The sequence below is a fragment of the Tiliqua scincoides genome, chromosome 1 (genome assembly GCF_035046505.1).
Source record: "Tiliqua scincoides isolate rTilSci1 chromosome 1, rTilSci1.hap2, whole genome shotgun sequence".
Lineage (NCBI taxonomy): Eukaryota > Metazoa > Chordata > Lepidosauria > Squamata > Scincidae > Tiliqua > Tiliqua scincoides.
In genome coordinates, this window is record NC_089821.1 from 106,852,757 (window position 1) to 106,879,427 (window position 26,671).

A 26,671-nucleotide genomic window follows, 5' to 3' on the forward strand; every position below is an offset into this window, starting at 1 on the left:
GAATAGCTTGATCATATGTATATTTATTCAGAAATCCTAATTTGTTCAATAGTACTTATTTCCAAGTGTACATAGATTTGCTGCTTAGTCGTATGCATGGCTAAACTCCTATACTGTGTATGGTCAAAATTAAGGCAACATGAGAGATATATGATTGGATCTCCCTAAGATAGTGATTTTCAACCACTGTGCTGTGGCACATTGGTCGCCGTGAACGGTCTGCAGGTATGCCATGGGAATTTGGGGGAGGGTCATTTATTACTAGGGCCAATGGGGGATGTGAGTCCCCCACAAGAAGTGGGATATGCCTTGTCAATTGTCAAAAAACCAGTGGTGTGCCTTAACAATTTTAGCACCTTGTCAGTATGCCATGAGATGAAAAAGGTTGAAAATAGAGTTACTTTAAAACAGCCATGACATATTTCATATTTGATCACAACAGTAGTACTAGTGGGTGTTGGTACTTAATCCTTTCCTCAATATTTATTGATCTCCCACCCAAAACCTCCTGTTAGCTCCATGACAACAAAAATACAGGTAAAGCACTGATGGGGAAAAGAATTAAGCACACATCTCACTGCTGCCCATGCAAACTGTCAGTCCCTTGAAGCTGTAGTTGAGTAATACAAAATGTATTCTTATTCAGGAGAGCTGTAACCTGAAATTTGAAACTGATGTTGCCCTTTGTGTTTGTTTCAGGTATTGACTGCCAGTTGTTGAACGCACTGCAAATGCGTCGTGTGTCAAGTAGCCCTTCTCTCCAACATTCTCGTCCCCACAGTCCCAACAACCTGACAAATTTTTTGCCGTACCTTCAGAATCAAGACACATATGCTGCTGCTGTAAGACGGACCCAGGTTCCCGTAACCTATCAGATTACCTCTTTAAATCAGTCAAGAAGTTCATCTCCAACGCCATATTTATCGTCTTTACATTTATCATCATCAAAGGGGAGCAGTACTTCCAGTACAGCTTCTGATAGCCCTTCAGAAAAATACAGGTCCAAAACTAAAAGGAGAAACAACTATCATAGTGGTGGCTCTCGAAGCGTGCCCCAGAGTGGAAGGCATGTTGGAAGAAACCCAGCAGGTGCTCAAGCAATACCCAGAAACACTGAAAAATTTTACAGGACTTCCCAGCAGTCAACCCTAAGTCAAAATCAACATCTGCCAAGATCACATGATCACAGAAGGCAAACACATTACCCACAGCAGCCCAAGCTCATACCAGGGATGCCCTTGAAAACAGAAAGTAAACTTAATGAAGGGGAAGACGAAGAGAGCAAAGTTAGTGAAGGTGGATGGACAAAAGTTGATTATTCAAAGAAATTGCACCGACATAATGCAGGCAAACAAAGCAAAGAGATATCAAAAGGAACTGGAAGGGGGCAGAAAACATCCCACTGATGTTGCCCAAAGAAACAGGTGCTCTCATTTATAAAGATACAACATTATTTTTGTTTTTAAAATATTTGACATATTCTATTTTACATATTATTTTATACTATTTGAATGTGAGAGAGACTGAATTACCGGCACTGGGAATCGTTTTGAATGAGCTGTTTAACATGAAGACACTACCTCTCATGGAGGCCATAGCACAAGTCCACAGCAGGTGGAGTAGGGGTTCCAGTAACTGCAGCCTCCGTAGATAAAATAGATTTGTTTTCATGCTGATTATCACTATGCAACATATTTTCCCTCTGTGTTTTGTCTGGTTCTAGTCAGGTGCCAAATAATCTGAATGAATAAGTCAACTCCACAAGCATTAAATAACAGATCACTGCATCATAGAGATCGCCTAACCTAGTACTGCCATGTTTGCACAAAGCAACAGTTTCTCACTCTTAACCTGAAGACAACTGAAAAAAATGTGACAAGCCTAGGAAGAGGATCCTTTCTTCATCATGCAGCTGTTGATAAAGTATTCAGTCTTCTTGAGTTCTCCTCTCCCTGTTTCCATTCCTTATCACCACCTCCCCAACAGACTGCTCTGATAATTGGGGAAATTCATGTGTAAAGACAGACATTTTCAACAAAATAATTCTTATGACCAGGAAATAATGGAACATTCCGTAGAACAAACGGTAGAAGGAGAAACTGCTTTGATGATAGTGCCTAATTTTGTGAATGCAAAAATATATATGGACTTACAAATATTTTATTCACAGCATTTTAATTGTACTCACTTTGCTGTGCTGCCTTTGTCTTCAGGTAATAAAGACAAACTATTATTCGTATGAGTTGAGATTTCACTGCCATTTTGGAATGGGATTTGTTTTCTAAGGTTGCAGTTCTAAACAGATCTGTCAAGAAACAAATCCCATTACACTAATTGGAATCTTATTCCAAAAGATATATATTTATTATTATTTATTAATCGTATTTTTACCCCACCTTGCTCCCTGAGGGGATCAAAAAACATGCTTAGGAATGTTGCATTTCATTTGCATTTCAGGAGTTGCATGCATTTACTGTTGAAATGCAACTGTAATATTTACATAAGTTTTCAAATTCACTGTGAAAAAAAACCCAACCAAGTCAAATATCAACATACTTATCCTTCCCTTACTCATGAAAGCAAAAAGAAAAAGCTTAAGGTTTTTTGTTTTTTTTAATCTTCTGTATTTATGGAGAGTGGAAAATATTATAACTCCCATATTATCTTTTTCTCTTCCTACTCCTCCAGAATATCTTTTGGATATCTTTTCCATTCCCCACTCTGCCAGAAGATTAAAAAAAGTAGTAGTAGTAGTAGTAGTGAGGGCTGAGAGCTAGCACTTCAGGCTACTCCAACCTTCCTGGCCTGTTGAGAACATTGTAGGAAGGAAATTTCAGGATTCTAAAGAATCTGCTTTCACATGAGCAATTGTAATGTGTGCAGCCAGGCTATCTGAAACTAAGGAAAACAGAGGCCTTGTCTATTCCTGTAGCAGAATAAACCAGTGAGACAGTACAGTGGATGGTATTATTGGTGGGGATACTGGCTGTGAATACTCCCCTCAACTGCTTGCAAGTGTATAAACTTCATGCAAGGAAAAAATAATGTTAAAAGCACACAAGCAGAAACATTCTAGTCTGGTTCATTTGCTGTTGTGGTAGTTTTATACTGTATTTACAGTTAGTTTTTCCAAGTCAGGCAGTATTGAGACGTGATCTCAATACTGAAGCGGTACATTCTACCACCTCAGAATTCCATCATCTCATTCAGGTGCATCTGTAAACCAGGTCAGAGAATCATTTGTGTCATTTAAAAGACCTTCTTCTGCTGGTTTTAATTTCTAATTGGGTTGGGATACAAATGTATATTGTGATGGTTTTGAATACTGCTGAGTCGGCCCAATATTTTTGGGGGATAGTGACTGGCGGTCCTAAGGACTTGTCAGCTTGTTGCAGTTGATTATCAAGATGTCCAAATGAATTCCCCTGCTGTTTGTAAGCAATTTAATTATGTGCCTAATTTTAATCTGCACTATACTGTGTGTCCACATCTGGTCTGTTAAAGCATTCATTAACATTTAAAGGGAAAGCTGATGGTATTGATCACTCCTATTAAAACTGAACAATCATGCCACACTCACTGGCGAGAAAACATCATCTTTGGTGGGAATCATTCTTAAAATAATAGAGAATTGAGCAAAAGGGGGGAGGAGTTGAAAAGCACAATCCTATACATGTCTATTCAGAAATAAGTCCCATTAAACTCTAGGAGGCTTACTGTCAGGTGTGTATAGGATTGCAGCCTAAGGGCACAAGAGAAGCTTTAAAACTATACCAGTTTAGGAACAAAAAGGAGTTAAATGGAAATTATAGTTTTACTTAGAATATTTTTTAATAGGTTTAATGAAAAAAACACCAATAGAAACTTGTCTTAATTCATAGACATACATTAACTCAAACGTCCTCACTGTGTTACAGACAAGTAAAATCCACTGAAGAATATCCATATTCTTGCAGGGCTACCTGCATAGCGCTGAGAGGAAAGAATTCTTGAATCTCTCATAGTTATGTCAAAGAGCAGATTTCAGAAGGTTTCGCTAGCCAGGCTTACAGGAGTAAAGAGAAGATGCACTTGATAAATGCCTCTTTTGTACAGCTACTTATAGCACAGGAACCCAGTCCCACTTTGCTTTGGGGTCACCCCAGCTATGTGATAATCCTTTTCTGGGTTGTACCACGAGGCTGCAGGTTATGTCTCACATGAGTGCTCCTCCATACAAAAATACATCCTTTGTGTAGGAAACTAGCATGGCAAGGAACAGATTGTCTTTCTGCTTCACAATCAATTTTCTACATAGAGGGAACCCGCCTTTTTTTTAAAAAAAATTAAGGACCATTAAATTGTGCACACTCCAACCCAAGGTCTGAAGTGGTATAGCCAACAGTGGTTTGAAAGCAATTTAACTAGATGTAACTATTTTTTAGTAATTCAGGCACCTGCCTCTCTGATCCTTAATTACTCTTACCATTAAAATACACTCAGATTTGCTTTATCTGCCACGTGAAATTCATCAACTTCTAGAACACTTTTTTTCTGGAATGCCTCAAGCAAAATATCCATCCCAGAGATCTCAGGCCACACAAGTGTATTCAAGTTAGAGACTGGGAGTAGGGACCATCACTGCTGTTGATGACTTTTTTGACTGCTGTCTTTACTCCTGTTCTTTGCAGTCTATAAGGGACAAAAAGCACTGGCTAAACTGTGACCTGTTCTAGAGAAGAATGATGAATGAACAATTACAAAAGACTGGCTGCCAGTGTCTTCCAACTGAGGGCCAGACAGACAAGGGGGAAAATATTTCAGGATTTATCAGTGACAACATTCTGTTGCTTTCAGTCTGAGTGTGGAAGTGATAGCAGAAAAACTGATTTTCTTGTTTACAATAGCACCTTATGAGTATGCCACCACATTCCAAAATGGCATTTTTTGTTAAAACTGGGAGCTGGGACAATTAGCAGCTGAGCTTGACCTCAGCAAACAGATTTACAGGAAGGTAACGAAATATGATTTTATTCTGATGTGCCATTAAATATCATACAATTACAGAGCACTACAAACTGATTATTTAAACTTCAGTACAACTACGAACTGCTGTTATTTCAAACAATGTCTGGTGAAATGTCATTAGAACAAATGATGTATATAAAGCATCTTCGTTTCTAATTATATATGTGGTGGGTTGTTTTTTGTTTGTTTTAAAGAAAACCAAACTGTCTTTAGATTCTTCAGGTTTTCTCCTCAGCTGACTGCTGTTATCCTACAATGATCACCTTTTTTCTTGTGGTGCATTACTCTCCATTGGCAAATATTGCGCCAATCACTCCCTCACCCCCCCCCCCAAATAAAGTTACTGCTTAAATGTTCTTGGGATCCATTCCCAGTGCCTGTCTCTAGTGCAACTGACCATACTTGACAACTGCTGACAACAGTGCTAGCAGGTACTAGCAGGTTAGCAGGTTCGCTAACATGGGCGAACATCAAACCGCCATCCACTGACCATTATCCAGCAACTTGCTGAGCTGATTTAATGAGGTGAAGTTGCTCAGATATACTTTGTTCTTCTCTTTCCTCCTGCGAGAAATCACTCAAAACAATGACCTCTGTGTGTTACTCTACTTAGAACCATTCTCCTTTTCTAACGCCATTGATGCTGAAACCACAGCCTGCCTTCCGACACCAGTGTGATCTATTAATTCGAGAATACAGAGTTTCTGCTTCAAAAGAGGCATTTGAATTCTTTTTTAAAAGTTCACTTGTGGTCTTTGCCCTTATAATAATATACTTTTCAGATAAGTAAATACAGTACACACTCTTGCTTTTGTGAATATGAGGAATGGTGTGGAGGGTGCTGGGGGAGAACCCAGGAAAAGTATTTATGGATTTTGCATAAATAAAATGGCACATAATGAAGGTCTCTCAGGGAATCAGAATTAGTTTTGTACATTTGCATTGTATGTGTGCCCACACATTTTCCTTTTCTGATAAACTACCAAAGGTCAACAGTTCAGATCAATTTGTTGTGAGACACTGGAGTTCTGTAGGACTCATTCATGGCAATGCCACTAATAAAGATTTGTTGATTCACTCTTCTTCCCGTATCCAAGTGAAAATGATTTCAAAATTGATGATGCACAGCCTCACTAATTCAAAGAGACTGGAAGATGTATCATATAACTAGACAGATAGAGATTCTGATAACTGGGTGTGTTGCTTGACACAGCATTTCAGGAAACTACATGAGGAGGAAAGGGTAGTAGACAGCCTGTATAAACAGGAGCTTCAGATAACAATAGTTTAGGATCCTATATATGCACGAAAGCACAGAATCATGTTAAATGTCTGCTGCAGAAAAGGTTGAATCAGAATATGTTGTTAAATAACCATTGGTAATTGTCCATCCCTCTCCGCCCCACTTCTTTTTATAGTAGGGTTGTCAGTTCTCAGAACAGAAGAGTGAGGAAGAAAATGGAAATTTCACATTGGCAAGCATTAATTTAATTGTGCATGTATATTATTTTAAAGTTCTTCATTGAGGCAGAGCTTTTAAAAGTTTGCCAAAATTGGTTAGCTGTCAATTTTCAAAAGTTTAATTAAATAAATGAATGAATTGGAAAGAGGAAGTTATTTCATTTTGTAACTTTTAAAGAGTGTTTTTTTTTTAATGCTTTGGGTACACTGCATATCACATGCCTAGGTTTGTTTGTACTCTCAAGAATAGCAGTATCACATATTGGGCGCAATCCTAAACCCTTATGTTAGTGCTTTCCAGCACTGACACAAAGGCAATGCAGCTCTGAGGTCAGGGGACAAACATTCCCTTAATTTTAGGAGGCCTCCATGAGTGACACCCAACTGCAGGATGCAGCACATATCCCATTGGCACCGCTATGTCAGTGCTGGAAAGCACTGACATACGGGGTTAGGATTGCACCCATTGTCAAATTAAACCTGAAAACTTGAGTCTTCGTAAAACCATAAATGCAAAAAAACAACAACTCCTTTTACTATTAAAGAATAAATCTTATGAATGACATGTAGCAAAGTGCTCCAAAAAGACCTCTCCAAATTGGATGAATTGGCAATGAAATGGCAAATGCAGGTCAATGTCAACAAGTGTAAAGTGATTGGATTGGAGCAAAAAATCCCAGCTTCACATACATGGTACACTGATGGCAACTAAGCTGTCATGATGAACCAGGAAATAAATTTTGGGGCTATGGTGGATAGTTAAATAAGGCTGTGGGTGGGGAAGGATAGGGTTGGGGCAGGGATGGGGCAGGGCAGTGAGGGGGTGGATCTTGGTGGTGAATTTTATTCCCCCTCTCACATTAGTATACCCCAGGATGTGGTGGGTTTGCACAAAGTCATGAAGGATATGTCTAGCAGCAGCTACTAGTTATGATGATGATTCACTACCTCTAGGGTCAGTGGCAGCATGCCTCTGAATATCAATTGCAAGCGAGCAGTGGTGGGAGAGAAGTATGCCGTTGGTTGTCTTTATCAACTTTCCAGAGGCAGCTGTTGAGTTACTAGGGCTTTCTTTATGTTCTTATATGCAACTGTGGCTTGTGCTATAATGCATTTGATCTCTATCAAGCCAATCTGTCCTTTGAGCATCTCGCTCCACGGCTAAGTAAAGCTGAAATACTGTTCCTACATTTATGAGTTTTCCTTATCTTAATATTTGCAAAAGGATTCATCAGGCTCATCTCCGCAGTCTCCTCCATCTACATGAAAGATGACTTCTAAAACCACAACTGGATGCAGAGAATATGGTATAGCCCAGAGGTCTCCAAACTGGAACCTGTGGTGTCCCAAAAAAGTCCTCCCTGTCCCGATTGGTGCTTACCGTTCTGCCATGACACTGTGCTTCTTTCAAGCTGATTTGGGCACAGGGATGCAGAACGGTAAGCACCACACACAGGGAGGGGGCTGTTTCCAAACTCAGAATCCAGCCTGTGGGCTGGGTTTTGGAGAGCCCTGCTGTAGCCTCAAGCAATAACAAGCAGGGATCATGACCAGGATCTCTGCATTAGTGGCCCTTGTGCACTGAAGATATTGCAGTACAGCAAAAATGTTAGTTCAGGGGTAATTAGTTTGTGAACAGGTTGGCTGACTGCAAGTCAAGGGAACTAATAGCCCAATCCTATTTGGATGATGTGCTGACAGTGCACCGACGACAGCTCAATAACTGTTTGCTTTATTTTAAGAACAAGCCGCAGTTCTCCATTACATACACATTCTGAGCACACCAACTTGTTAACCGACTAGAACAAGCCAGTATCAAATTCTGATGTGTTAAGAAACTACAATTTGTCAGCTTTTTTCCTTAGTAACATAGACCAGTGGCTTGTTCTGAAAAGAATAGCTCTCACTCTACTTTTGCTGGTGGTGGAGAGCCAAAGGTGAGCTTACCACAGCTCATTCATAACTATCTAAACCAGCCATTCTCAGCAGGTGCCATATAGCCCCCTGGAGAGCCCTGGCACATTTGAAGGGGGCCACAGACTTGCTGTTCAATAATAAATGATTTTATATTTATCTGTCAGTGTCTAAGAGGCCATAGCCAAAAAAGGTTGAGAATGGCTGACATGGGGGGTGGATATTGGGATCCCTATTTTCCTCTTACTGGCTGAAGTGCTCTCACAATACAGTCACTGCCAACACTGGTGAAGGAGAGGGGCAACTCCATCAAGCCCCACCTGTGAAGAGTGACATCCAAAAAGTCCTCACATCATGCTACAGCATAACGGCAGTTTTAACTGTCGGTACGTGATGTGAAATAACAGCCTGTTCTTCCTATGTTGTTTCAATGCATCTCTTTTTGGACTGTGAGCTCTTTGAGACAAAGAATCCTCTTCCTTTCCTGCATAAACTGCTTTGAGAACTCTGTTTAAAAGTGTCATATAAATAAAATTCTCCTTCAGGAAAAGAGCTGTTAAGGCCTTCCTCCTAACACAGATAAGCACTGCCTAATATAAAGATGATTTTGGAGCAGGGAGTGTCTCCATTAACATAAAAAGCACAATCTAGCCAGTTTTAAGTCCCCCGTGATTTCAATCCTGCTTGCCTCTCCAACACAAATCTATGAAATGTCTGCATTATTCTCATAAGACTTCTAAGAAGCAATTAGTTTTAGACATCATCAACAAGTGTTTCTGGTTAGCTGAAATATTTTACTTTTTGATATATTTTCCCTTTCTGATAGCTTTCTGGGAAGCTAAACAGTGTTCAAGGCCAACCAGGGTGGGGAGAAATTCCTTTCTCTGCTGGCTGAAAAAACATTCCTGAGTGGATTTAGGAGAATGGAGTGTGCTCTACTCTCTAGAGAACTGTTTTTAGTTCATTTGCTCTGGCATGCACTCTGAGAAGCCACTGGTGCAGGTAAGTATGTAATTAAGGGCTTATTTAAAATGGAGAGTCTTTTACATGTCAGCCTGCTCACAAGGAATAATAACCCACAGAGAGTTTACATACTCTTCATAGTCTATTGTGATGGGCTCTGTGTAAGATCTCTGTTTTCTGGATCATTCTTGGTTCATGTTACAGATTATGTGGCTTGTGTGTGCCACACACGTGCAGCGCAGTTTGACTTAAAGTCAATGAGTGCCTTTCTTAAACGCTTGTGGAGTAGAAAGAATAGCAAAAAAGGCGAACTGCGACCTGTAACTACATTTGCACCTTGGCAGTCATCCCTGAAGGCAGTATACTATATTTAAATCTCTTCAGGTGTATAGAGGCTCAGTGCTATTTTTTCACATTGCATTACTCTGTGCAATACTTTTCAGAGGTATCGCCCTGTTGGAGCAAAAACACCAGAGAGCATCTTGCACCTTTAAGGACACGTTAAAGAGCACTAACACAATTTATTGTAGTATATGTTTTAGCAGGTTATGGCCAACTTCATCAGATGCCTAAAATGTTGCGCACCAGTCAAATGAGAATAAATACAGTACTTCATGCAACTGATGGACAGGATTGTAAAAGCTTATTTCTTAAATTAAGGCCCAAATCCTAACCAACATTCCAGTACTGGCATAGCTGTGCCAAGGGGACATGTGCTGCATGCTGCAGTTGGGGGGCACTCACAGAGGCCTCCTCAAAGTAAGGGAATGTTCCTTCCCTGACCTTGGAGCTGCATTGCCCTTATCTTGTGCTCGAATGTTGGTTAGGATTGTGCCCTAAGTTTTGTTTTTACCTTGTAACCTGCCTTGGATGCCCCTAATGTGTAGGAGAAAGGAGGGATACAAATTCTTAAATAATAAATAAACTGCCATAAAACTTTTTTGTGTCAACTTTACAATAAGACACAGAGCACCACCTGAAGAAGTATTACAGAGTGTTAAGTTTGTTTTCACATTTACGAACTTCAGGAACTCACAGGACCCCATCCCTGTGACGTCATGCCCTGTGTACACATTTCAACTGATTCCCACATGTAAAAGGCTCTAGGCTTGAAAGAATCCATATTGTGTGTCTAGAAAACAGCCTTCCTGTTGTATTTTTCCCAGGAAAAAGTAAGAACACTGTATGCGCCCGTGATTGACCATCACATAGGGAAGCCACCCAAAACAAATCAAATCAATATCATGTCAGCTTCTCCTGGAGTCAGTAAGTGTTTTCAACAAAGTGTAGTGTAAAATCCTATCCACACCTACTGGGGAGTAAACCCCACTGACAAATGGGACTTACTTCTGAGTAGGCATGGATGGGATTGGGTTTTTACCCAGAACAAAGTTAGATGCATTTTGGCCGTGCTGCATTTCATAGGACTGCAGACTTAAAGTGTCCCGCCCCCCTAAAAAAAAATTCCTTGCAACGTGAATGTTTGTTTTGTTGGGAAGTTGTGTGCTCCACTTTGGCGGCTAAAGCATGGCTCAGAATGGGTTCACTAAAGAGGAGGGAGGCCATTGCATACTCTAACTTCTGCTGGTTGACTTGTTCTGGCAGGAGCAAAAAGAAATGGAGCTTTGAGCCTGCCGCTTCCTCCCCAGTCGTGTTGCAGCCTGATCTCCCCCCCCATCCCCTATGCAAATACTTGCATTGCTATTTCGCGCCACTGAGCTGGGTCCTTGCAGCCCCACAGAGGCTACGATGGCACGATTCAAAAAGAAAGGCAGCCAGGATCTCCTTTGTCACCTGTGCTTCCCCTGCGCTTCCCACTCTTGTCTCCCTGGAGGAAAACAGGACCAGGAAGCGCCCCTGCAAGAGCCAGGAGTGCCCAGCAAGAGCGCTCTGCGAACCTTTCAGGACCCCGGGCATCTTCGCGGGAAAAAGCGCACACACCCCCATCCCCGCCCCCGGCGAGTTCAGAGCTGCTTTGGCGCGAGCCTGCAGCGTGTGCCTTCCTTCCCCGGCGGGTTGAGTGGCTGCAGCACCCCCGCGAGTGGCACACTCAGGCATCAGCAGCATGAATCCCTTCGCTGTGCAGGTAGGTGCGTGGGCAGGGCATGCACACCTGGGAGTGCGCCCCACTGGAAGCGGCGGAGTTGGCTTCCCCAGTAGGCTCTGCATAGAAAAGGGCTCTCTCGATGGGACTGCAAAGAAAAGTTTCTGGTGGTCCCGCGTGGAGGGGAGTTGGAAAAGGCCTGCCTTCAGAGCGGGACTCGAGGGAGGGAGGGAGGGAGGGGGGGAGGGAGTGATGCATCCCTTGAGTTCTGTGCAGAGCACCCGCAAGCATGCTTGCTGGGAAGCCCGGCAAGTCCCCACGACTCAGCCGAGCGCTCTTTATGCCGACTGCAGCCGAACCCCCTGCAGCTTTATGCATTGGGCAGCTTCATCACGTCCAGTGGGTCCTACCCCACGTGGAAAAGTGTGCCTAGGAATGCCGCCTTCGACTGCAGTCCTACCCACACTTTCCTGGGAGTACTATCATGGGACTTACTTCTGAGTAGGCATGCATAGGATTGGGCTCCCAGGCTGCAATCCTATCCACTTACCTGGAAGTAGACTCCATTGACTAGCATGGGACCTACTTCTGAGTAGGCATGGATGGGATTGGGTTTTTACCCAGAACAAAGTTGGATGCATTGTGGCCGTGCTGCATTTCAGCCCAAGCTCGCTCTTGCTTTAGCCTGTTTCCAGCACGCAAACCAACTTTTCAGATCCGCAAGTGTTGCTGGAGAGAGCTGCGGAGCGTCTGCAGAGCGCCCTTGCCGTTCCCGCCTTGCAGGCTGATCCCCTTGGTGTGGGGCTGGGGTTCTGCGGGGGGCATCGCAGCCCCGAAATGTTGCAATCCGAGGCATAGTTGATTTGGAAAGCAGCCCCGCTGGGTTCAAGGGGACCCCCCAAAGCCTCAAACGCGCGTGAAATGGTAGTCAAGTAACAGCCCCACTCAATGGGGCTTACCCCCAGGAAAGTGTGGAGAGGATTGGGCTGTGAGAGTTGCATTGGGGGCTGGCGCCCCCCCCCATAAATCGCCCTCCCACAGCTTTTGTTTCCCTCCTAGGGCGGCTGAGTTAGAGCACAATCCTACCCCTGTCTACTCAGAAGTAAGTCTCATTGTCTTCAGTAGAGCCTGCTCTCGGGAAAGCGTACATAGGATTGCAGCCTTACAGCGCGATCCTGCGCCTTTTCTCAGCCCAAAGTCCCCATTGCGTTTCGTGGCCTCTGCATGTCTACCAGAAGTTACATCCCACCATAGCCAATGGGGCTTCCTCCCAGGTAAGCGTGGACAGGCTCGTAGCCTCAGCCGCGTGGCAGCGTGCACGGGATTGCAGCCTTGGGGCACGATCCTGCGCGTGACTACTCAGAAGTAAGCCCTGTTGCGTTCAGTGGGACTTACTCTCAGGAAGGCGTGCAGCCTTATGCACGCTTTCCTGGGAGCGGGAGCCATTGGACACAGTGGGACTTACTTCTGAGTAGGCATGCCTAGAATTGGTGAACCAGCGCCCCCCCGCCATGTGCTTCTCTAGTCAGGAAGATGGAGGAGGCGACTCCCTCCCTGGCCGGGGAAGTAGGGCGAGCGCCCGCCCTTCCTGCGCACTCAACCCCCTGAGGCTCCCCCAACCCGACGTGCCCCTCCCTTTGTGCTGGAGCTGCAGATGCCGCCCCGGGGCCTCCTTCCTGCGCCAGCTCCACGGGCAGGGCGCACTTGGTGAGAGTCGCTCGCACTGGGCACCCGCAGGCAGTAGGGCGCGTGGGGTCCTCTTTAACTGAGACCCTCGCAAGAAGGGAAGGGGGTGCCTCTGGCTGCAGCCCTCAATGGGACCCCCCCCCGCCTCAAAGCCACGTCTCCAGCACAGAGAGTTGACCCGCCACGCGCCTTGGCTGTGATTTTCTTTCTGTCCCTCAGTAGTAGAGGCTGCAGTCCTCTCCACGCTTTCCTGGGAGTAAGCCCCCCTGAACTCAGTGAAACTTACTTCTGAGTAGACATGCCTAGAGTCCTGTTAGTGTCCCACTGCAAAAGTAACCAAGAGTAGCAGCCCAATCCTAGCCACACTTTCCTGGGAGTAAGCCCCATTGACTCTAATGGAACTTACCTCAGAGTAGATATGCTTAGGATCGGGCTTTAGATCGGTGTTGGTGAGTCCTCTCACAGCCCAGTCCTAGCCATGTCAGCTCTGAAGTACGTCTCATTGGGTTTACTGGGACCAACTCCTGGGTAAGCATGTATAGGATTGCAGCCTAAGCAGCTGCTGTTTCATTTCAGTAGTTTTGAGTAGGTGGGTTGAAAGAGGCAGCTGCAAGTGGTTTCTGTGGGGTCTGTAGTTTCAAGAAAATCTCTATTCATTTGTTAACCTCTGCCTGCCTTCTCAAGGTTTGGCTCCACAACAGGCTCCAACTTGTCTGGGAGGCATCTTTTCAGGCCTGGAAATCCTTCCCTCTAAATTCCTTAATCCCAGATGGTTGTTAACTGTAGGAAGTGGTTGTGGGTAATGGTTCCTTGGTGATAAGAAAAGCCACATCCTCACAGGCAGGAATTTTGCTGTGTTGTTGTACAACATATGTATATGTACAATATATGCATATGTATATGCATACGTACAACATATGCACAACAACATATGTACAAAATGTACAGTATATGTTGCAGGGTGGCATCCTGGAATTGAAGGCCAGTTTCAGAGCTCCATATGCATATAGGCATATGTATATGCATATACATATGTACAAAATGTTGTTGTGCAACATTGTGCATGCACATGTACAGCATGTGTACATATGTTGTGCAACATATACTGTACAGTATATGCTGCAGGGTGGCATCCTGGAATTGAAGGCCAGTTTCAGAGCTGAGCCATCAACCCTGCTGCTTATTTGGAAGTAAATCCTGCTGAACGCTGTTGTGCTTACTTTATGGAAGCAATGGAAGCAAGCCTTCCATTGGATTTTGCCTTATTAACTTGTACACTAATTCTAAACACATATACCTGCAGTAAGTCCCACTAAAGTGAGAGAGTGTATTATTTATTTTGTTTTCTATGCAAATTACTTTGTTGGTTTACAAATAGCCTTAATAATAATAATCTTAATATGTACTTTGGACAAGTTCCACTTAAGCTGTTATTTTATGAGTTACAGACTGTATTGTGGAAATGCCTTTGGCCTCATTTTAGTTCTAGTAACAGTATGGAGACAGTGATTTAACTTCTGTTTGGGGCCACCTATCAGCAACTGAACAGGGGTTTTTCCCTTAGTCTTTTTTCTTTTCTGCACTACAGTTCTGTTAAGTGATAAATATTTGGCCTTGGGGAAGCAGTTCCAAGTTTAAACCTGTAAGAGGAAAAATGCTTTATAGTGAAGAGTGATTCTTTCCTTTGGTTTTTACCCTCTTAGAACAACATGGTAGAAGTTGGGATTTGAGGAAAAACATTGCAAGGTGGCCTTAAGGGTCTTGTGCTTTAGATTTGGAACTTATTTTATTTCAGACTTTGAAAGACTAGGAAGTGTGTAGCTGGCACTGAAAACATTACAAAAGGAGGGACAAAAACATGGTGTATTGGTCAGTTGGTGTATTGGTGTTTGGTCAGTTTACAGTCATCCTTTGAGTTAAAAATCTTTGGTTGTTTCCATGTGCTGATCCTTTATTTCATAACATCTACTTTAGTAAATGTTTGGCTTAAAAAAAAGAACAAATATGTTTGTAGCACAAATCTATTCATATTTACTTGGAAGTAGGTTGTACAGGTGTGGCCTATTTAACCACAGATTTTTTTATCTGCAGATTTGTCTCAACAAGAATGGGGTGGGGGAACTGAAATTCACACACACCTTCACCACCTTTGCCCTGTGCTGGCATCTCGCTCCATTTCCAGGCAGCCCAAAACACTGCAAAAAGGCTCTGCCTCGCCCAGGCAGGGAAATAGCCCTGGAGCCCTGGAAGAGGTTCCCCTTGCAAAGGAACAGTAACACTCCTGGAGCCCCTGAGCCAGCAAAGAGGCTGAAGAGGGGAAGGGGGGGGGGGCAAAAATCTCTGTAGCTAGAACACTGTGCAAGCAAGGTGGAGCTCTCTTTCTCTCACCTCACTCACACAGGGGCAGGTGTGGTAGCAACAGAGAGGATTGCTTTAAAAAGCCCAGGGAGTGTTTGCCAAATTTCCCCCCCCCCATGGTGCAGGCTATCATGGACACAAGCAAAGCATGAGATTTAGCCTACAGTCCTCTCCACACTTTCCTGGGAGTAAGCCCCATTGACTGGAATGGGGTTTACTTCTGAGGAGAAATGCATAGGGCTGGACAGCATCCTATGTGAAAGAAGCTGGGCAGCTGGCAACGGGAGGGATGAGTACTGAGGGGAGGGATTGATAACAGCTGCCTTAGTTTACTTCCATCCGGAAGTGTCAGGCTGCAGTGTATTTGCATAACTATGGAATTTAGCATAACACGTTTTTGTTAATTGTGCCGAGTCAAGGAACTAATAAATAGGCTCCACCTGTACTCTATTCATTAAAGCTTCCTCCCAGGTAAATGTGCATAGGATTGTGGTCTTAGTACTCCAATTGCTAGACCTTTACTCAGAACTAAAACCCATTAACAACCCAATCCTTTCCAACTTTCCAGTGCTAATGCAGCAGCAGTGCAACCTCTAGGTTAAGGGAACAAATATTCCCTTATTTGGGGGAGGCCTCCATGAATGTAGCACATGCCCCACTAGCACAACTGGAAAGTTGGATAGGATTGGGCTGTAAATACAGTGTATTTAGGGCTTACCCCCACTACCTGTAAAGCATTCCAGTCCAGCTTGTATGTGCAGCCCTGCTAACTGGGTAAGAGGCACTTTTTCAAGTGGGTGCTCCTTTTTTTAGCAGGGGGAGAGTAACTGGCCCACCTCACTCCAGCAGTGTCTTTTCTAGTGGCTGTCTGCTTGTTTTCTTTTGCATCTTTTTAGATTGTGAGCCCTTTGGGGACAGGGAGCTATTAGTTTTTTGTTTGCTTTTCTCTGTAAACCGTAAATACTGTTGTTGCTGCTGCTGCTGCAGTTTGGTAAAGGAAACAAAAATCTAATACTGCATTGCTGGGTGGAACAGTAACTGTAAAGAGCCTTCTATGGGTGGAAGAATATTTGAGGCAACTCTAGTGATAGTATGTCATATTGAATTGTATTATGATCATTTCTGTCTACACAGATCCCCATTTCTGCCCAGCCCTCAAGTATACACATTTGATACCTGTTGCATGTATGCAACGTTGTGCAGAAATGGCTTAAGAGAAAGGTTGGCATGCATTTCCTATAGAAGTACTTTAACTCTCTGGAAGTCTGCCAAACCCAGGTTTCATTGTAGGAACACACATTTTCCTTAGTAGATTATTGACCTGGCGAATAAATTTTATCTCTTACTTTGACTCTGTGCAATAAGAACCAATTTGTACAACTGTATTCAGCTAAATTTTACTTTTGTTATGCTACTTCCAAATCTGGACTGACTCCACTTGTATCGATACAATCTCATGAATGATCTGGTTCTGCATTAACTGAAATGCTGGCAGTCCCTAAGCGTTGAGTGAGAGGTATGGGTGCCATTGGCTAAAACAGGTATGGGAACTGACCACAGTTCTGTGTTCCTAATAGAACTGGCAGAGTTAACCAGAAAAGCTAGGCATTTACATAGGGAAAAGATGTGCCATATTCGATGCAAAGCCATTGTGTTAGTTTAAAAACTGATCAACAGGTTTAACTTTAGACATTTTAAATCTAAACTAAAATAACTTGTAGGCGTCAATACAGTTGACAGACTCTTTGATACTAATTGTTATGGTGATAATGCTTTAGAAAGAAATAAAGGATTATGTTCCAATGGCAGCATGTAAAACCAAAATCACATTTAGCTGAAATTCCCTTAAATCCAACAAATATGTCCTGTCTTTTCAATAACTAAAATCATGGTATGCGAGATAAGCAGGAACTGAGATGACTGAGAGCAGGTTCATTCTCTCATTTCAGACTTGCTCTGGAACTTAAACAGTGTAAGGACCCAATCCTATCCAACTTTCCAGTGCCAGTGTGGCATGTGCTGCATCCTGTGTTGGGGAGGTAGTTATTGACACTTCCTCAAGGTTCCTCAAGGTTCCTCAAAGTTATTGACACTTTCTTCATTACAGGCTGCACCAGCACTAGAAAGCTGGATAGGATTGGGCCCTAAGTCTAGTGGTGGGTAGAATTGCCTGCACTATTTAGGCTGGGGGGGGGGGATTGCATGCATATACTTTATAATTTGTAAAGTCAATTGTTCATAAGATGTGGGCTGATTGTACTTGGCAGCTGCTTGTGGATGTTGGTGTGGCCCAAAATTTGATGAAAGTTTTGCTTTCTGTTGGGGCCCATACCAAGCCATTTCATAACAGGTCCTGATACCTAGTATAATCTAATCAGTTTCATGAGGTTGTTTTGGAAATTGAATCTTATTATAGTAACTAATTGAACTGCCATCTTAATTTCACAGGGCAACCTATCAGGAAAGAAGAGATTTGCAGCATTCCGAAATACAAAACAGATCCCCATGGAAACCTCTTCATCCTCTGATGACAGTTGTGACAGTTTTGGCTCTGATAATTTTGCAAACACGGTAAGTAAAAAGTGCAAGAATAAACAGAATTGAATGTGCAGTCCTGAAAAATGCCCTATGCGCTATTAAAATGCTTTGCTTACATTTCTATACAGCAGTTATGAATATACAGTATGTACTGTAATTTCATTTCACTTTTTCCCTTGTGCTTCTAGGTAGTAATTGTTGGAGGTAGATTAGCCACTTATTCTATCCTTTTGAAATGTCGCCTAACCTAACATGCCTGATGATTTGCCATAACAGCTCTGAAACCATTTGTAAACCCCCTGAACCATTTTTCTTTGTTACAAAAGCTATTCTCTTGTAGTGCACTTGTAAAATGTGATTTGCTCTCTGAACAGTTTATGGAAAATAGATTCTTTTTTTAAAAAAGAGAAACACCTAGTGTACTTATTCTTTTTAAGAAACCGAACTTCAAGCCAGAAGTCGCAGAAGAAATGGCTAAAATTTTTCATGAGGACTCAGATGATGAATCATTCTGTGGTTTTTCAGAAAGTGAGATTCAGGATGTGCTGGTGAGTTGTACAGCTTAACTTGCTAATTACTGTCACACCAAACATATACAATGAAGCCACGGCAGACTTATGCAAGCTACACTAAGGCTGCACATTTACCTAGGAGTAAGCCCCATTGAACAAAGTGTGACTTACTACTGGGTAAACATGCATAGGCCCCCACTGCAGACCTGGGAAAGGTTCCCCTAAAGCTGGCCAAACATTGTTCATGCAGGCAGTCTTCTCTCAGGTTTAGTTTAGCTCACAGATTTTTAGCTCACAAATACTTGTGAGCTATTTGTGAACGGGCAAATTGCCACATGGCAGAAGAACAATCTCTCTTAACATGAGACTTGTGGTTTCAGTATTATGCAACTTATTAGAATAGATCATTCATTTGTATAAGCAGTTTTTTGCACAGATGAGATAATGGGTTGAAAATGGGAAAAGACTAAATTATGCAAAAATATTGATTTAAAAACAATTATTTCTATACAAAAGTTTTATCAATGCATCCAAAGCAGTAAAATTAATAAATCATAATTTAAGTTGCATCATATTGCACAGCACCATAAGATCCCTTTCAGAATATATTTATCATAACACCAGCAACACCGGCCTGATAAAAGCAAGCTTTCAGGAGGGGTAGAATTTCATAGGTTCAGCACAACAGAGAAAGTCAAATGTCAGCTGCTTGAAAGGATTCTAATGTGTTGGTTTCCTAAAGCCTGGAGCCAGTTGCAAGCAATTGTTATAGTTGGATCTTCAGTTTACTTGATCCTCAGTGTGTCATTCTCTTCCCTCCTGCTGTATTTTTTTTTGCATAGCTTGTAGTTGTCTTTCTCCCCTCCCCCTTCCTCCTTCAAGTGGTGCCCACATTCTACTGCCTTTGCAGATGTTTCCTCACAAACTCTGAGACTACTCAAGCTCATAGTAATGGGGCTTGGCAACTAGTATTGAGAGGGTAGTGCAATAGGAGCTTCCCCTTCCATTTGCAGTCTTGAAGTAAGACAGGAAGCTGCGTCTGCTTTGAGGAATAATTTAGAACAGTAGTCTTCAACTGTTTTTTGTGCCAAGATCCCAATAAAGTTTGACAGCCTGCCCCGTGCACTCCCTGCCCCTGTGACAAGTTACCAGCAAGGCTGGCACTAGTGAAAACTATTTTAGCAATTGCTAAGAACTGAGCAGGACTGGAACACAATCTCCTGGTACCTGAAGGGGTACACCAGATGCCTTCCCCTTTTCCTGGTGGTGCTGTAGTCAGGTGGTCTTAATAATATAATATAATAATATACAGTATTTATATACTGCCTTTCTTGGTCTTTATTCAAGACTTTATTCAAGGCGGTTTACACAGGCAGGCTTATTAAATCCACGCAGGGATTTTTACAAATTGAAAGAAGGTTCTCTCTTTCAAGAACCACCACATTCAAGCTGTTACACTCCGATCTGGTTTAACATTCTGGCCTCCATCCTCCCACGCTCTGAGCAGATGGAACAGCTCAGCTGCAGCTTGCCAGCTGCTTCAAGGTCGCACGGTGCCTTGAACTGGCGACCTTGTGGATGTTAATCTTCAGGCAAATGGAGGCTCTACCCTCTAGACCAGACCTCCTGCCCTCCTGTCTTCAAACTTTTTAACTCCTGTAAGTTGCCACAATCCCACAACTGAGGCTTTCCAACCCCAAGGTTGAAGAACACTATTTTAGAATAAATGCTAATGTACAGTTGGGGCCTACTGGGTGTGAGCAGCATATTTTATTCTTGCATGTTTATCCTATTGTTTCTCTGTGAAAGTTACCCAGAGGTCATCTAAGCTCTTACTATACTTAGGGCACAATCCTATCCAAGATCACCTAGTGAGCTTCATGGATTTGAACATGAATCAACTGGGTTTCTTGTCTTGACATGCAAACCATTACACCTCAGTTACCTTCCGTATGACTTGACTGCTGTACTATGATTAAGTATTTCACTACAATTTCCTTTGGGTCTTTCCAGTGTAGTGTTTGACTTTGGATCTGAAGAAGTGTGAGAGCTAAGTAACTGAAAAGCAACTGACAAAGTTTAATTAGAATAGGTTTATGAGTGATAAGACAACCTGTGTGCTCTGCCATTGGCTTTGTTCTAAATTCACTTGCCTTCGAGTAACTCCATTGTCTTCAGCTGGAATTTATTCTAAGAAACTGGAATTGTGATTAAGCGCCCTATCACAACAGCAATTGTGATTTCCTAGTCTCATTTTAATTTTGAATAGAAACTGAACTCCGGAGAAAGTGATATGAGTGACGAAGATACATTTTCAGGCAAGAGGCCACAGAAATGCTTAGTTCCTCTAAAAGTTGCTATGAAGTTTCCACTTCGAAGGTCTAAGAGGGTGAAGAGTGGCATTGCTTCAGTGGGTAAACCTTTGTGTAAACTGGAGTTGGAGTCAGACTCTGATGAAAAAGAAAAAGGCTCCAGCTTCTTGGAGAAGAGAGCTTTAAACATAAAGGAGAACAAGGCTATGGTAAGTACAAAGGATAGTTCTCAACCTTGTAGTAGCATTGTTTTCCCTGTCCAAATTGAAAAGTGATTCTTCTGCAAGATTAAGACTTCCATATGTGACTTAATAAAAACATTATGGCTCCTTTTCTATATTTTATGTTAAAATTATCCAATTCCTCAGTATGTCCATCTTCTAACCTTAAGAAGTCTCTTAAATAGGAAACTTGTACTCTTCCTGAATGATGCTCAGATTAGCTTCAATAAAAACTGGTTCTGGGAGGTCAAGAGGACCCTGCTGTACAACTTAATGAGGATTAGCAGGGATCTTCCAGTATAGTAAATTCTTGCATGCAGAAGAAATGGTTGTATCTGAATGTCTGATATAAATATCAAGTACAAAATTCTGTAGTGTAGTAAACATTCTACCACCTGCTTTTTGGTTTTTCTTTTATAGCTTGCAAAACTAATGGCTGAATTAAAAAATGTACCTGGGATTTTTACTAAGGGTCCACTGGCAACTCCTACACTGGTGAGTAGAAAGATAGGCTGTGGAAATCAAAGTCCTGTTTCTTCTAACTTTATTAAGTGATAAACCAATTGCCACCTGCTGTGATTGCCGGTGGCTTGTCATTCTCTAAAACCTCTGTTCAGTTAAAAGCACCTGAAAGTCCCTATATCTAAAACAAATAAAGCAAAGTCCTGTTCAGTTGCATATTATACAAACAGTAAAAATGAGCCTAAGCTTCAAAGTTCAGATTTGGTTTTCTTAACTTTTTGCATACAAAGATGCTTTGATTTAGAAATAAGGTGTGGCTTAGTCAAACCTGGAAACTTACTGGGACCCTAAGAGGTTTAGATTCTGTTGTGAAGCCTCATCATCCTAATTCTCCCCAATAATTTTTGGCCATTATTCTAGATCACTCTCTCCCCATCTTCCTTATGTAGACACTCTGCTTTCTTGGCCCCCTGGCCTACCCTTTCCTTTCTCCTGTATGGTCTAGCCTAGTTTCTGCTGTGTTGATTAGGTCTCTGGAAAATGGAGTTTCATAAAACCCTTCTGTCTTACTAAAAACTACATTTGTCTGTAGCTTGCATTTGTTTAGTCTTAACTGATGATGCATTGGACTCGTCTTAGACATTATGCCAAACCATGATTGAAGAAGCTTAACTATGGTGTGAAATGATGTCTAAATTGAGAGGACGTTGTTTAATTTTCATTTAACAAGGGCTTCTCAATTTCTTCTCATAGCACAGCTTCTCATAGCAATGGGAATGTTGAGTACGTGAAGAACAGAATCATACAAATGACCTTAAACCATAGTTTCCCTGCTTACTCGGTTGGAAGCTCAGGATAGGAGGAACTATAGCTAAAATATTAAATGGCGTAAGTTGTAATGTGTTGGAAATATCTTTTGTCCCTCATCCCAGAAACCACGGCGGTCTCCAAGAAAGTCATTTCCGAGAAGTGCTTTAAGGAGAAATCCAGACAGAAGTTCTAGGCCTCACACAAGATCCAGGTCTCTGACTGAAGGTCCTCCAAGTCCTGTGTCAGTAAAGGATGAAGAGGATCCTTATATGTTAGTGAGAAGGAAGACTGACGATTTCTCTGAGGTTTGAGCTGGTTATTTTTTTGATTACGATTCCAAGTGATAATGGATGGAAGCACTGAAAATATAAGCTTAACCTGGATGTTTCAAATATAGCTAGATGAGTTTATTGCAGAAAAATAGAAATGTAGGTTGTTAGTTCACAATGCAGACCACTACGTATGAACAGATAGGATAATAGAATTTTTTTAGGAATATTGTAACAGAAAACCTCAAGTTTTGATTGAGAGGAATCCCCAGATTTCAATAGAAATTGACAAGGATGGTTCTTCCATGCAGTGGTAGTGACACAAGCCCAAAAACAAGATAGAATTTCACTGGTGCCACTGTGTGCAAAATCTGATGGTTTTGTTTTGGGAAAGGATTTATATACAGTGGTACCTTGCATAACGAATGCCCCGCGCAGCGAAAAACTCGCAGAACGAAAGCGTTTTGCGAAGTTTGATAACTCGCACAACGAATTTTTATGACCCGTGCTTCGCAAGACGAATTTTTTTTTGTTTTGCTTTGGTTTGTTTTAAGGGGAAGATCTTCATGTCAGTTTATGATTCTGTCCACCCTAGTAAGGGGAGGATCTTCATGTCAGTTTATGATCCCGTTCATCCTAGTAAGGAGCGGATCTTCATGTCAGTTTATGACCCCTTTCACCCTAGTAAGGGGAGGATCTTCATGTCAGTTTATGACCCCGTTCATCCTAGTAAGGGGCAGATCTTCATGTCCGTTTATGACCCCGTTCATCCTAGTAAGGGGAGGATCTTCATGTCAGTTTATGTAAGTAAGTCCCATCGTGCTTGCTCCCAGGAAAGTGTGCACAGGATTACAGCCTTCACGCTCCCCACTCAGCATCCCCCCGTTTTTGAAATCCTCAGTACAGTATGTATGCCTTTAAAGAGCACTTAATAAACACTTTGTAAACCAAATTTGACTTTGTTCTGACTTTTCTTGCCCATAGGAACACATTAATTAAATTTCAATGCATTCCTATGGGAAAACGAGCTTCGCAAAACGAAAAACTCGCATAACGAAAGGACTCGCGGAACGAATTAATTTCGTTATGCGAGGCACCACTGTATTTTGGTTTTCTTGACGGCTTTCAGGATGAAATTGATACTCCCAGAAGAAAGCGTTCCAGTGGAATGACTCTCCCCCACATTATCCGTCCCGTGGAAGAAATAACTGCTGAAGAGTTGAATAATATATGTGAGATTGCCAGTGATAAAGTGTATAATCGTGTAATGGTAAGAATATGCATGTCACATATGCAGATATTTTCTTTGCCCCAATAATTGTACTTGCACATTTGTGTGGTAGTAACGGAACCAAGGTCACAAGAGTTCTATTTATTTCCTGCTACTAGGAATTTGAACCTATACTGTATACATGATCCTGAGGATTTATTTCAGTGTATTTTTTGCTAAGAGAGCCCTGATCCCCTTGCTTCAGAGGTAGAAGCTACCACAGTTGATCGTTTACACTTCATTATTAGGGCTAACAGAGCAGATATGAACTTTCAGTATCCATATCTAGCCAAGGAGCTATACTACATAAAGCAGAGCTTTCTGCCCTCTGCCTTGTTTGTTTTCATACGATGCTATTGTAGTCTTTGATCAGGCCACAAGAGCCGTGGATATTGTCATTTGGGTCCCATTTCTTGCATGTTTGTTCTGTCTTTCTCTCTATATGCAGTTTTAGGTACCTGCAAAAACTATGAATATACATTGTTTCTAAATATGATCCTCTTCCTATAATAAAGAGTTGGTTTGGGTGTAATACTAAATCATGCAAAATGTTGGTTTGGCACAATATGAATGAGCCCTGTGCTTGTATCTATTTTCCAACCCTCATGCATGCTTAGATACTCTTCTTAACTTCCAATTTAGGAAAGTCAAATTATATGTTGTCGATGATGTATCCCAGGGGTGCCCAAAGTTTTTGGCAGGAGGGCCACGACATCTCTCTGACACTGTGTTGGGGGCTGGGAAAAAGAATTAATTTACATTTCAAATTTACATAAATTTGCATAAATGAATATATTAGAGATGGAACTTATATGAACGAATGAGGGTCTTGCAGTAGTTCAAGGCCTATAAAAGGTCTTGCACAAAGTAAGTCTACCGTCCTGCAGCTCACACAAGAAGTCGAACAGTCGCCCTCATGCTGAGAGCAGTTGCGTCAGGCCAGCATGGGCTCTAGCAATTCTCTGGAGGGCTGGTGGCTCATTGGGGACTAGGGGCTCCCCACGGGCTGGATTGGGAGTCCCTGAGGGCCGCAAGTGGCCCCTGTGCTGGGGTTTGGGCATCCCTGATGTATCCTAACTAGCCAAATTATACATCTTGCAAATATCATAGTTTGTCTGGGTCTGATATCAAGCAGATTATGGTCTGCTAGTCAGTTGAAAATGAGAGAGAAATTTTAACATAAAAGGGGGAACAATGCACAAGAATGGAGCTTGCTGTCATAGTGCTAAAACCGTAGGCTGGCTTTGTATTCTGAACAAATTCAGAATACATTGCAATCTTTGGGCCAAACTGCAGGTGGACTGGAAGTGTCACTTTTTGACAAAGAAGGTTGGCATGGGATCTGGCATAGGACTATGGTGTACAAGGAGGTTGAACACTTCCCTCTGTGCCGTTTTCCTCATTCAAGGCAGCCATCCTTTCCCTGCCCATGGAAGATGGCACCCCATTTCAAAGGTGAGGTGCTGAATCATCCCTGTCCTTAACTCTGCATTTATACTGGACCTTTCAGAGGGCTTTGCTTTGCGTAGATAAGGGAGTCTGCATAGTAGGGGCAAAACTGACCAATGGCTTGAGCACCACAGCTTATGCTATTTCTTGCAAAAGCCACAAACCTGATTTCTCTTGTTCCTATTCCTGCATCTGGTAGGGTTCTACCTGTCACCAGTGTCGCCAGAAGACTATAGATACCAAGACCAACTGTCGTAATCCAGAATGTTTTGGAGTACGTGGTCAATTCTGTGGACCCTGCCTTCGCAATCGATATGGTGAAGAAGTCAGGACTGCTCTGTTGGATTCAGTAAGATAATTTGCTTCCATGTTCCCATTTTAAATTTGAGAGAGGAGTGCTTTCAGTTAAACTTTATAATGTAGGCACAACCCTCATATCTGTTTAAACAAAAGCGTGAGTCATTCTGAAACTGCTTTAGTTCTAGCTATATATATAAATATATATATAAAATATACACACTGTATATGCTTTTTTTCTTTAGAACTGGCACTGCCCACCTTGCCGTGGGATCTGCAACTGTAGCTTCTGCAGGCAGCGGGAAGGACGGTGTGCAACAGGTGTGCTGGTTTACTTGGCCAAGTACCATGGTTATGACAACGTCCATGCATATTTGAAAAGGTAACTTCTGTGCTTTTCTTATTCTCCCCCTCGATCCTGTTTTCTTATCTTGTAAGAATTGTAAAGCTGTAAACATCTGTCTAGTAGTCCTGCTTTCATGTTGAAAAAGGGTATGTGGATTTGTGGGAAGGGTACCCATGAATATCCAAGGGTATCCATGACTGAAGATCCTGGTTCAACTGAACCACCTCTGTTAAAGGGTCTCTGGAAATGGGAGATGTAAAAAAAAACACCAAAAAAACCTTTCTAATTTAACAGTTTGGGGCTAGACTATTAAGTGTTTCAGCTTCTTCTTGTTATACAGTAATTGATTTTTGTGTGTTCCTTTTACAGTCTGAAACAAGAACTTGAAATGCAAGAATAAAGTTCTGGAACCATTCTGCACTTCTACTTGTACAGATTTTAAGGTTGTTCGAAATGTTAATTCTTTTGTGATCTTAGCAGTTTTTTTAACAATGGAACAAAAACCATTTTGTCATTTTGATTGGAGTTCCATGTTACAAGACATGAATCTGTAGTGCTGTAAGAAGGCATTCTTGCCTTGCTTCACACTGAATGCTATTCATTGTTACCTGCATTATGCCACCATGTGGAGGCAGTTAATTGACACATCAGCTTGGCAGTGGCTTTGCATAAAGGCTATAACTTATAAAAATACAGGTCCTGACTGTGACCACGCCAGGGCCTTGCATTCCTGGTGGCAGCTGGCATGGAGA

General features: G+C 42.2%; 2 protein-coding genes across 2 annotated transcripts in view; both read left to right on the plus strand.

Annotated features, from left to right (window-relative positions):
• The window catches only part of MAP3K20 (mitogen-activated protein kinase kinase kinase 20), a 129,109-nt gene extending 126,945 nt beyond the window's left edge, over positions 1 to 2,164 (plus strand). The window contains exon 20 of the mRNA XM_066612242.1: positions 700 to 2,164. Coding sequence (XP_066468339.1) covers positions 700 to 1,406 — 707 coding nt within the window. The 3' untranslated portion in view covers positions 1,407 to 2,164. The remainder of the gene's footprint in view (positions 1 to 699) is intronic.
• Positions 2,165 to 11,365: 9,201 nt separating this feature from the next.
• CDCA7 (cell division cycle associated 7) lies at positions 11,366 to 26,391 on the plus strand. Its single transcript, XM_066636507.1, has 10 exons — positions 11,366 to 11,431; positions 17,882 to 18,004; positions 18,409 to 18,519; positions 20,753 to 21,004; positions 21,437 to 21,511; positions 22,411 to 22,593; positions 23,687 to 23,827; positions 25,476 to 25,625; positions 25,819 to 25,955; positions 26,289 to 26,391. The coding sequence occupies exons 1-10, from the start codon at positions 11,411 to 11,413 to the stop codon at positions 26,317 to 26,319; spliced, it is 1,224 nt and encodes a 407-aa protein (XP_066492604.1). The 5' UTR covers positions 11,366 to 11,410; the 3' UTR covers positions 26,320 to 26,391.
• Positions 26,392 to 26,671: the final 280 nt, after the last annotated feature.

Coding starts and splice junctions, on each gene's coding strand:
- CDCA7 (XM_066636507.1), top strand. CDS start 11,411: ATGAATCCCTTCGCTGTGCAG. Junction 18,520..20,752: donor GTGAGATTCAGGATGTGCTG/GTGAGTTGTACA, acceptor AATTTTGAATAG/AAACTGAACTCCGGAGAAAG. Junction 21,005..21,436: donor TAAAGGAGAACAAGGCTATG/GTAAGTACAAAG, acceptor TTTCTTTTATAG/CTTGCAAAACTAATGGCTGA.